Below are 12,500 nucleotides of genomic sequence, written 5' to 3'. Positions count from 1 at the left end.
GCCTCCACAGAAGAGACGGCCAAAAAACATGTGAGAGAAATAGTTCTGACTGACTGACTTCCAGTAAACACAATTCTATAAATCTGTGTGTGTGGGGAGAGTGTGTATGTGTGTGTGGGGAGAGTGTGTATGTATAAATCTGGGTGTGTGGGGAGAGTGTGTATGTGTGTGTGGGGAGAGTGTGTATGTGTGTGTGGGGAGAGTGTGTATGTATACATCTGGGTGTGTAGGAAGAGTGTGTATGTATAAACCTGTGTGTGTGGGGAGTGTGTGTATGTATAAACCTGTGTGTGTGGGGAGTGTGTGTATGTGTAAATCTGGGTGTGTAGGAAGAGTGTGTATGTATAAACCTGTGTGTGTGGGGAGTGTGTGTATGTATAAACCTGTGTGTGTGGGGAGTGTGTGTATGTGTAAATCTGGGTGTGTAGGAAGAGTGTGTATGTATAAACCTGTGTGTGTGGGGAGTGTGTGTATGTATAAATCTGTGTGTGTGGGGAGAGTGTGTATGTTGGAGACCGTGTGACACACTGAAATCTAAGGTACTTGGGGACAGTCTGTGGCGTGCGAAAACTTACTGTCTCACGAGGTAGACATGACACGTCCTTAAAAAGATTTCTGTATGCCATTACCATAGTAGTTTAATAAAAGCTCTGGTAATATTATCCTGCAAGTATGTAGCCTTTGGGGAGTACACCTGAGACGAGACTGCGGTCAGGTAATGTCAAACTGTCCTTCGCCTCAGCCCCGTCTCGCCGATGGCGGCTTGGATGTCATCGCTGATGTGATCTGGCCTGGGTTCCAGTGACGGCCATCAGATCTGTGCTCAGAGCAGGTGTTGTGTTGCCGTGCGTCTCAGTGATCAACCTAAGACCCAGCGCAGAGCCCTCAGTGGTGACGCAAACGCGTCCGTAACCACCAAACACCTGCCACAGGAGCGAACTATGGGAAGTGTCGTGGGAAATATCGTGGGAAGTGTTGTGTGTTCACCAGTGTCGTGGGAAGTGTTGTGTATTCACCACTGTCGTGGGAAGTGTTGTGTATTCACCACTGTCGTGGGAAGTGTCGTGGGAAGTGACGTGTGTTCACCAGTGTCGTGGGAAGTGTCGTGGGAAGTGTTGTGTGTTCACCAGTGTCGTGGGAAGTGTCATGTGTTCACCAGTGTCGTGGGAAGTGTCGTGGGAAGTGTCGTGTGTTCACCAGTAAGTGAGGGAGACAAAGCTCCAGCAGTCACACCCATCATCAATCCCATGCCACCCACACACAAACAACACCAGAGAGAGCTGGGAAGGGGGAGCAGGTGTGTGTCTGTGTGTGTGTGTGGAGGGGTAGTTGAGGAGGAGACAATGGCGGGGACAGTTTTCCGAGACGAGGTGCTGACAGGGAAAATCCAGCTGGGGCATGCGTTCTGTGCTCTGGGCTTGAGAGGGAGCAGGTGTGTGTGTGTGTGTGTGTGTGTGTGTGTGTGCTTGTGTGTGTGCGTGTGCGTGCTTGTGTGTGTGTGTTTGTGTGCGCTTGTGTGTGGAGGGGTAGTTGGGCTTAAGGTTAATTCAGGTTCGGAAACAGTCACTCGCAAATGTTTCAGTTTTTAAACTGTTTATTTCAGTTCCACTTCTATAAACCTCAGTCTTCCAGATAAGCACACGGCTTCCCCTTTCGCTGTGCAGATAAGGCCTGTCTAATCTCACACACACACACACACACACACCCCTCAGACACTTTCTTCTCTGACTACTAACGAGGAAAATGTGCATGTAAACAAAGGTAATAAACAAACACAAGGAGGACTCTGTAAATACAAATAGCAGAGTTCAATGTTGTTTGGAGTTGTCCTGACCACAGGCGTTTGGTGGTCTCCATGGCTACAGTGTGCGTACACAGTGTAGGTCCCTGGCGAGTCGTTGTCGTGTTTACAGGGATGTGACAGAATGCGCCCTGCCGCTTCCAACAGGAAGTGACAACACCAGGCTGGCCTCACCCACTTCCTCCCAGAGGAACGACCTCTGACCCCGTACCCCCCACCTCTCTCCACACACACACACACACACACACACACATACACACACACACAGCGGTCCACTGACCTCCACGCTGTCGGGATAGATGGTCCCGTCGGTTGGGACCTCGGATACCTCCTCCTCGTCAAAGGTTGCACGCCTGTAGTTGGACATCTGTGTGTGAGACAGAGAGGGAGAGAGAGAGAGAGAGAGAGGGGGAGAGAGAGAGAGAGAGGGAGGGAGAGAGAGAGGGGAGGGAGAGAGGGGAGAAAAGAGAGAATGAGGTAAAGACACAGATGTTATCATGAAGCCATTAAAGAGACTTCGCACTGAGCACACACACACACACACACACACACATATACACATACACATACATACACACACACACACACACTTAAAGAAACCCCAGTCCTTCAGACCAGACACTCATTAAAGGGGGTTACCCCACCACATGAGAGGTCCGCCAGTTTCATGCAGAGGGTACTGATAACCACACACACACACACACACACACACACCCAGGCATTCACACACCCCCACAAACAGATGCACAGCTGCACACATTTCACACACTCCACATCTCAACAACACAACATAATGTTTGTGATTATTTGTTTATAACAGGACTTGTCCAAGACTCCACATCTCAACAACACAACATAATGTTTCTGATTATTTGTTTATAACAGGACTTGTCCAAGACTCCACATCTCAACAACACAACATAATGTTTGTGATTATTTGTTTATAACAGGACTTGTCCAAGACTCCACATCCCAACAACACAATGTTTATGTGTTTATTCATGTGTTCATGATCACATGACTAACAGGGCAACAGGCTGACATTGTCAACACCAATGAAAGGCCCATGTTTCAGTCAGTCCCAGCGTCATGGCAACACAATAATCCTCTCGGAAGAGATGAGTGCACCGGTGGGGAGGAAGCTCCCATTCAGATGACACAGGGGGGAAAGAGGCGAAGAAACGCGTCAAAATGGAGACCAGAAATACACACAGCAAACAATGCCTGCCGAGGGGTCTGTTTGGTCCAGAGACAGACGATCCCACACAGGGATGGAGAGCTTCGCCCAGTGCAAGAGCCAGCTGTGGGAGAGGGGCTTACGGCCGACCCCCCCACCCCCACCTCGCCCCCAGAACATGGAGCTGGGGATGGGGACCGCATAAGCCTTCACTCCCCCCCCTCTTCCTGCTGAAGGACTACGCTGCCCACAGCTGCAGACTAAACAACCCAGCACCAGTGCTCAGAGGCCCAGACCATAGAATGTGTGTGTGTGTGTTTATTAAACCTCCTCAGCTTAGGACACACTGTATACATACACATATACACACACACATACACACACACCAAACCCTTCTGTGTTTATTATCCCTCCTCACATTGGAATGTATTGAACACACACACACATACCCACACACACACACTCCCCATCACCCAGTGTCTGTAGTGGCTCTAGAGGGCCATGCTGGGTTGCTACATGACTGGAGTACTTCCATAGAGCTCCATAGAGCAGCCTTTATCAGCGCTCTACACACACACACACACGGCATGAAGGCCTGTGGAACAAAGTGTAAGAGTACATACGTTATTCTGTGAATATGTGCACTTATGAGTGTGGTAGGTAATCGTCTTTTTACTTGAATGTGGCGATGTGTGTGCGTGTACATGTGTGTGTGTGTGTGTGTGTGGTGGGAGTATGATGGATGACATTTGGAGCAATCCCTTCTCCTCCTTCACTCTTGTAACTTCCAGCTCGTATTCTTGGGAGGTCCTAACGCCTTTTCTAAGCCATCTTTCCCAGCAGGCAGTGGGGCCAGCGAAGCCTGCGTTTCCTCAGACAGACAGAACACTGACAGCACTCAGTGGTCTCCACTGACAGAGGGACTTTTAGTTCTCTCAGAGGTCCTCTTCTCCTGAGAACAGATTCCCTATGGAGACAGGATGGGCTGACATGCTCTTGTAAAGGAGAAGGGCACTCTGACGTGTGTATGTGTGTGTGTGTGTGTGTGTGTGTGTATGTGTGTGTGTGTGTGTGTGTGTGTAGTGCACTTATCTGAGTCATAAGAGGGCACACACACGCATGCACACACACAGACTTGTAACCACACACACACTCAGTTATATACAGATTCATGTTAGTGTATTTCTGCAATATGGGAATATTTTCAAACTAATTCCAGCTGATTGCCAATGCTGATACTGATATATAACCTTACTTTAAAGGTCTCTCCTGAACTGCCATTAACTTACTGCTTTGATTGAGGTAGCCCACTCTCAGCCATTCTCCCCTAAATGTAAACGTTAAAGGTCCAGTATGTAGGAAATAATAGAAAATAAACTGTAACCATTCAGAAAATGATCACCATATGTTGTCAGAGAGTAAGGAAACACGATGAATTGACGTAATGGCTTATTTGACAACATTACTCTAACCCGTAAAACCCTGTAAAACCCATGAAAAAAATGAGTTACGGGGCGGAATCTCTTGGAATTTTTGTTTATGTTTTGAACGATTCATTCTAGAATAGCGTATTAATAATGGGCTAGCACGTCCTCCTATTTGGGTTGCCAAATTAGCAAAGGCCAACTGTCAACAGCTGTCAGTTGTAGTCATGAACGCCTACGAGAGGCAGGCAAATTTACAAAATTAAAACAAGAAACAAATTAAGTGGACATCGGAGGAGCTTCCTGATATGGTGACGTCTTCGTCAAACGAAGAATATCAAGTCTGACGCAGAGCTGGCCATATTTCTCCACAACAGGTAGCCTAGGCTAAACTTCATCTGCATCGCTGACTTCAGCTAAATATGTTACGTTGGTTAGAGAGGTATTTTTTGTTTTCATTGTTTCCTTAATGTGTAGCTGGGTCATGGTTGGAGAAACGTTAAAGCAGCTGCAGGTCAACTAACGTTAGCTAAGTCTTCATTACATCTGGCAACCCAGAAGAGGCTCGCATCTGGTAGTCTTGAGAACGTTCACCAGTGTTTTGATTTTGGCCTACAGAACGTTCGGTAACAATCCTACAAATCGCACCAAATCGCACCAAATGAGAACCAAAATGATTTTTTAGACTTCTAAGGTCTGCTGTTCAGACCCTGAAGGAATTTATTTTCTGTTCATTGTTTTTTGTGAGAGTGTTTCTACTTATCTCAGTAAGGAAAATAAATCAAGAGCCTATGTTGAATACAAATATGTCTTCTGAAGGCTTAAACAGAGCCCAGCCAAAAACTCCAATACAATTTGTATCAACTTTGAGGGACAGCTATGACCATGCAGGATTATCCAGACCAAACGTGACGATTTTGCTACATACTATTCCTATTTATGTACCAGCATGCACAATTTGAGCCTCCTACATGGTTTAGTTCTTGCGCTGTGGGCTTGTGAACTTTGACAAAAAAAAAGAGGCCGGACAAAATCGACACCCCCCTCCCCCTGTAAAACTGGCTGTATCTTGGAAAGTATTGATCTTACATAAGAGACCTAAGTGCGTGGGCCCTGGTTGAACTGACGTGGAATGACCCTGAAATCTTTTTGTGTCTTTAGGAGACATGGTGCAGAGGAGATGAGCCCACTGGCTGTCCCCCAGGTTACAGAGAGCTAGTTATCCCATCCACTAAACTAAAAGGCGTGACCCAAGGTAGAGACTCAGGAGGGATGCTTATTTGGTTTAAATCAGAACTCTTACCCTCAATAGAAATAATCAAAAAAGGAAAAAATAATTTGTGGCTGAAAATAAAAAAAGAAACCATACTGACACCTCAAAACCTCTTCCTCTGTGCAATTTATATCCCCCCCCCATTGAGTCCCCCTACTACAATGAGGATATCTTCTCTGACCTAGAGGGAGAAATCAGCCACTTCCAGACTCAGGGGCATGTTATGATCTGTGGAGATCTAAACTCTAGGACTGGTGAGGGACTTGATTTTGTCAGCACACAAGGTGATGCATGATGTCCATGAAAAGGAACTGCTCTGGCTCTGCCGAAGCCTGGGTCTGTGCATAGTCAATGGCAGGCTACGGGGTGACTCTCTTGGTCGATACACCTATGGCTCAAATCTTGGCAGTAGTACTGTGGATTACGCCATAACAGACTTAAACATGAGCTTTCGGAGAGCCTTCACAGTCAAGCCACTGACACCATTGTCTGACCACAGTCAAATAACAGTCTATTTAAACAGCTTACACCTACATGTACATAAAGCCTGAGAAAATGTTCAAAATCAAACCGAGCTATCGGTGGGATAAAGAAAGCTCCAAAAACTATGAAAAGTCAACTGGTCACCCAGAAACACAATCACTCCTGAACTCATTTCTATCGACAAACTACCCCCATGATAAAGAAGGCATTAACTTGGCCGTAAACCATCTACATAAGCTATTCCATTATGTGGCTCAAATTTCAAATTTCTCCCAAAATTCTCCCAAAAAATCGAACATCAGACCATTTCTTCACCCTGAACACCCTCATTGATAAACATGTAAATCAAAATAAAAGAAAAATATTTGCTTGCTTCGTAGACTTCCAAAAGGCATTTGACTCCATATGGCATAAAGGCCTATTATATAGACTGATCCAGAGTGGTGTGGGAGAAAAACTATACGACATAATCAAATCTATGTATCTGAGCAGCAAGTGTGCCGTCAAAATAGGATGTAACAGGACTGATTTCTTTCACCAAAGGAGGGGAGTACGACAGGGTTTTAGTTTAAGCCCTGCACTGTTTAACGTCTATATAGACGAATTGGCAAACACATTGCAGAACTCTGCAGGTTCAGGACTCATGCTGCAGAACACTGAGGTCAAGTGCTTGCTTTTCGCAGACGACTTGGTTTTGATATCACCAACAAAAGAGGGCTTGCAGCACCACATGGATGTACTAGCAAAATTTTGCCACACATGGGCCCTAAAAATAAATTCTGAAAAAACCAAGGTCTTAGTGTTTCAAAAACGTTCCAAGCTGCAGGGAAACACCAACAATTTTAAAATAGGCAACAGGACAATTGACCAGACAAATAACTACACCTATCTAGGCATAACTCTGACTTCAACGGGACACTTTGGCTTGGCTGTGAAGGAACTCAAAGAAAAAGCTAAAAGAGCATTTCATGCCATTAAAAGATCAATTAGATTGGAGCTACCAATTAGAATTTGGATTAAACTTTTTAAAACTGTGATCAAACCAATTGCACTATATGGCTCTGAGGTATGGGGTTTGGGACATGAATTCTCAACCTGGGATAAACACCCAATCGAAGCCCTGCATGCAGAGTTCTGCAAAAGTATCCTCCGGGTACAGAGAAGGAACAACAATGCATGCAGGGCAGAATTAGGCCAATACCCCCCTTATCATCAATATTCAAAAAAGAGCCCCAAATTCTGGCAACACATTAAAATGAGCAACCCCGACTCACTCCACCATCTAGCACTTCAAAGCCAAGAGCAAAACATAGGAAGGAGCCCACTTAGCCAACTTGTCCTAAGACTCAGTGACCTCACACCATCCCACATCACTGAGGCCCGGGACAATGTTACAGTAGCAAGAACAATTAGACCCAACCAAATTACAAACAATGAAAAGGAAAATGACATCACCTATTGGAAAGAAGTAACCCAAACACAATCTAAAATATAGCTGCAAGCAGCAATGTGGGGGCCAAGCAAATAAGCAGAAGTTGGGATTGGACTGGACTAGACTAAGCTAGACTAGACAAGGCTAGACTGGACTGGACTAAACTGGATTGGATTGAATTGGACTGGACTGGACTGGATTGGATTGGATTGGACTGGATTGGACTGGACTGTATCGGGATTGGAATTGCAGAGATTTGAGCCTACTTCATGTGATTGTTGATTGGATTGGATTTAATTGGACTGGATTGGATTGGACTGGATTGGATTTGATTGGACTGGATTGGGATTGCTGAGATATGAGACTACTTCATGTGATTGTTGATTGGATTGGATTGAACTGGACTGGACTGGACTGGATTGGATTGGATTGGATTGGATTGTACTGGACTGGACTGGACTGGATTGGGATTGCTGAGATATGAGCCTACTTCATGTGATTGTTGATTGGATTGGATTGGATTGGATTGAATTGGATTGGGATTGGACTGGACTGAATTGGACAGGACTGGATTAGATTGGAATGGACTGGATTGGGATTGCTGAGATATGAGCCTACTTCAAGTGATTGTTGATTGGATTGAATTGGACTGGATTGGATTGGATTGGGATTGGACTGGACTGAATTGGACAGGATTGGATTGGAATGGACTGGATTGGGATTGCTGAGATATGAGCCTACTTCATGTGATTGTTGATTGAATTGGATTGAATTGGATTGAATTGGATTGGGATTGGGTCTTGAGTCCATGTACAAAGTTTGGTTTCAATCCATGAAAGCGTTAGTAAGATATGAGCCTAATTCATGTCATAGTTTTCCCTAGTGGTCAAAAGACACCAAATGTATTGTAGCTATTCAGGATGTGTTAATGAGTCCACATACCAAGTTTGGTGTTGATACGAGAAAGTCTTGCTAATTATAGCACCCCTAGTGGTCAAAAGTCACCAAATTTATTGTGCGTCCTCAGGTTGTGACCACAAGTCCACGTACCAAGTTTGAGGTTGATGCGAGAAAGTATTGCTAATAATAGCGCCCTTAGTGGTCAAAGTACACCAAATGTTTTGTGTATCCTCAGGATGGGGTCCCAAGTCTATGAACCAAGTTTGGTTTTGATATGTGAAAGTTTTGCTGAGATGGGAGATAGGAGCCAACTTCCTGTAACTCTAAGCCCCCTAGTGGTCTAAGGTCACCAAAATTGATTGTGTGTCCTCAGGAGGGGTTCCAAGTCCATATACCAAGTTTGGTTTTGATATGTGAAAGTGTTGCTGAGATATGAGCCTACTTCCTCTGACTATAGCGCCCCCATAGTGGTCAAAAGTCGGCAAATTTATTGAACCTTCTCCTAATTGGGTCCTGAGCCCATGTACCGAGTTTGGTTTTGATACGTGACAGCTTGGCAGAGATAACAGTTCACTTCCTGTTTTGAGGCTTCACACCAATTTCGATTGTGCGTCCGCGGCTGACTTATTTTGAATAAAGGTCCAAAAAGCAATGCGTTTGTGAGGCATAGTCTGAAGATCATCTGTGCCAAGGTTCATGAAAATTGGATGAAATTTGTGACCTGTGAAAACTTAAGTGTTTTTGATGAAATCCAATATGGCGGTCCAATCAATTATGTTAATGTCAAAAGTTGATATTTGTCAGCCTAAAGACCTCCCAAAGTATTAACAGAGATCACTAATATGTTTTAATTTCAAACACATCACCCCATAGAGGCCAAAACGTAGTTTTGTTAATTATAGCGCCACCTGTAGGTCAAAAGTCATGAAATTTATTGAGCCTCCTCTTAATTGGATCCTGAGCCCATGTAGTGAGTTTGGTTTTGATATGTGAAAGCCTTGCCGAGATCTGAGTTCACTTCCTGTTTTTGGCTTCGCGCAATTTTGATTGGTCGTGACTGGTGACCAGTTTTGAGTATGGGTGTCAAAGGCAATGCAATTATGAGACATGGTCTGAAGATCATCTATGTCAAGTTTCGTGAAAATTGGATGAAGTTTGTGACTTATGAAAACTTTTAAGTGGTTTTGATGAAATCCAATATGGCGGAGGTCCAATATGGCGGAAAGTAACGTAATAGGAGTCAATGAACTCAGGTCCGTCAAGGGGTTCCAACTATATATGGATGTTCAAAATTGGACATACGGTTCAAAAGTTAAGTGCATGGATGCAACGCCAACTTTGACACATTGGTGGCGCTAGACTGCCTGGGGTTCAGACTTGAAAATTTGTGAAATGGAATATGGGAATGTATGGAATGAATGTGCCAAATTTCACAACTTTTACTGTATGGTTCTATGGGCTGCCATAGACTTCCAGAGGAGAGGAATTATAATAATAAATATAGCTGCAAGCAGCAATGAGGGGGCCAAGCAGTGAGATCAGCAGGCCAGATTTGCCATGTAAGTCAATGCCGTTGCATCAGACATATAGCCTTAAGCAGTCACAGCAAGTTCCATGCCATACAACCCAAGATTGGCTGAGTTACAAGGTCAAGTTTCACATCAAAACATGACTGATTTTGTGGGGCTGAACCAGGGCTGAGTGTCATGCCGCCCCCCCCCCAGCCAGCCCACAAATAACTGCCCCTGCCCATCCCACCCCGCCCCACCCACGCACGCATTAGAATTAACTGGATGGAACTTCTGTCATCAGTTTCACATCAAAAATAAAAGATTGACTGAGATATGATCACACTTGCTGTGATTTAAACATAGAGGTCAACAATTGACGTCATAGGGTGTGTTGAACTTCGGCTTGGCCAAAGGATTCCAATGATACCTCATTTTGCCATTCGGTCAACAGGTCAAAAGTTACATCCGTTAACACAAGTCCAACTTTGGCCTGTTGGTGGCTTAGAGCTTTGAGGTGCCGCATGAAACTTGGTGAAATGAATTATTGGACTGTCCCCAATTAGTGTGCAAAATTGTATAACTTTTTACCAGATGGTTCTATGGGCTGCCATTGACTTCCATTGCAAAATAATGCGCATCAGCAATTACTGGCCAAAATGCATTTTTTTTTTTTTTTTTGTCAATTACGGTGCCCCCTAGAGGTCAAATGTCACCAAATTTCTTGAGCGTCCTCCCGATGGGGTCTGAGGTACATGTACTAAATTTGGTTTTGATAAATGAAAGCGTTGCTGAGATATGAAATCACTTCCTGTTTGGCGGCTTTGCCGCAAATTTCGATTGCCTGGTACAGGTCAATGCTTCTGTCAATTGTTCCAGAAAGCAATGCACTCATCAGGCATGGTCTGAAGATGTTCTCTACCAATTTTGGTGAAGAACAGATGAAATTTGTGACCTGCGAAAACCTTTATGTGTTTTTGATTAAATCCAAATCTTCGCAGCTTCGCTGCTTGGCCCCCAAATATAGCTGCAAGCAGCAATGTGGGGGCCAAGCAGAGGGTTCAGCAGTCCAGATTTGGCATGAAACTCAATGCCGTGGCATCAGGCAAATAGCATTAAGCAGTCACAGCAAGTTCCATGTCAAACAATCCAAGATTGGCTGAGTTACAAGGTCAAGTTTCACATCAAAACATAACTGATTTTGTGGGGCTGAACCAGGGCTGAGTGTCGCCGCCCCCTCACCCAGCCAATTCACCGCCGCAATCGCCCCTGCCCGTCCCACCCCGCCCCACCCTTGCACGCACGCATTAGAATGAACTGGATGGAACTCAGTTTCACATCAAAAATAAAAGATCGATTGAGATATGATCATGCTTGCTGTAATTTCAATGCCCCCATAGAGGTCAAAGGTCACCAACTTATTTGTGCATCATCAGGAGTAACCAGACGGTTCTATGGGCTGCCATTGACCTCCATTGCAGAAGAATGCAGCAACTACAGGCCAAAATACATTTTTGCTAATTACAGAGCCCCCTAGAGGTCAAAGGTCACCAAATTTCTTGAGCGCCCTCCTGGTGGGTCCTGAGGACCATGTACAAAGTTTGGTTTTGATACATGAAAGCGTTGCTGAGATATGAGCTCACTTCCTGTTTGGCGGCTTCGCCGCAAATTTTGATTGGCTGTTACAGCCGAATGCTTATGTCAATTGTTCCAGAAAGCAAAGTACTGATAAGGCATGGTCTGCAGATGGGCTCTGCCAATTTTGGTGAGGATCAGGTGAAATTTGTGACTTCGCTTGAATACTTATTCATGTTTTTGATTAAATCCAATATGGCGGCGAATCAATTATGTTGACATCACAAGTTGGCCTGGGTCAGCCGAAGGACATCCAGAAGTACTACCAGACACCACTAGTATGTTTTAATTCCAAACACATCAACAGCTACAGGCCAAAATGCATTTTCGCTAATTACAGCGCCCCCTAGAGGTCACATATTTTGTTTGGCTGTTACGGGCAAATAGTTTTAGTTCCGAAGATGAAAATCGATAACTTTTGTGCGGCTTGGTCTGAAGATGTTATGTGCTAAGTTTCGTGAAAATCGGACAAACTATGTGAGGTGTGAAACTTTTTAAAGGTTTTTGAGAAAATCCAAAATGGCGGAAAATCCATCATGGCGGAAATTGATGTCATAGGGTGCGTTGAACTCGGCTTGGTCCAAGGATTCCAACGATACCACATTTTTGGCAATCGGGCATACGAGTCAAAAGTTACGATGCGTAACCATCGTCCAAATTTGACCTGTTGGTGGCGCTAGAGCGCTGGAGGTGCCGGCTTGAAGCTTGGTGAAATGAATTATTGGACTGTCCCCAATCAGTGTGCCAAATTTCACAACTTTTGACCAGTCGGTTCTATGGGCTGCCATTGACTTCAATGGCGGAAGCGTAATAATAATAGGGAAGAAAACATAGAATCACTATGGGTTGCCCTGCAGCTTCGCTGCT

At 44.7% G+C, this 12,500-nt stretch overlaps 1 protein-coding gene across 3 annotated transcripts in view; it reads right to left on the bottom strand.

Annotated features, from left to right (window-relative positions):
- ece2b (endothelin converting enzyme 2b) overlaps window positions 1–12,500 on the bottom strand; it is an 82,400-nt gene that overhangs the window by 34,064 nt on the left and 35,836 nt on the right. For all 3 annotated transcript variants that reach the window (XM_048265026.1, XM_048265027.1, XM_048265028.1), the window contains one exon: window positions 2,082–2,168. In XM_048265026.1, coding sequence (XP_048120983.1) covers window positions 2,082–2,168 — 87 coding nt within the window. The remainder of the gene's footprint in view (window positions 1–2,081; window positions 2,169–12,500) is intronic.

The sequence above is a fragment of the Alosa alosa genome, chromosome 15 (genome assembly GCF_017589495.1).
Source record: "Alosa alosa isolate M-15738 ecotype Scorff River chromosome 15, AALO_Geno_1.1, whole genome shotgun sequence".
Classification (NCBI taxonomy): Eukaryota; Metazoa; Chordata; class Actinopteri; order Clupeiformes; family Clupeidae; genus Alosa; species Alosa alosa.
Note: the sequence above shows the minus strand (reverse complement) of the source record. Positions and strands in the feature narration are given on the sequence as shown.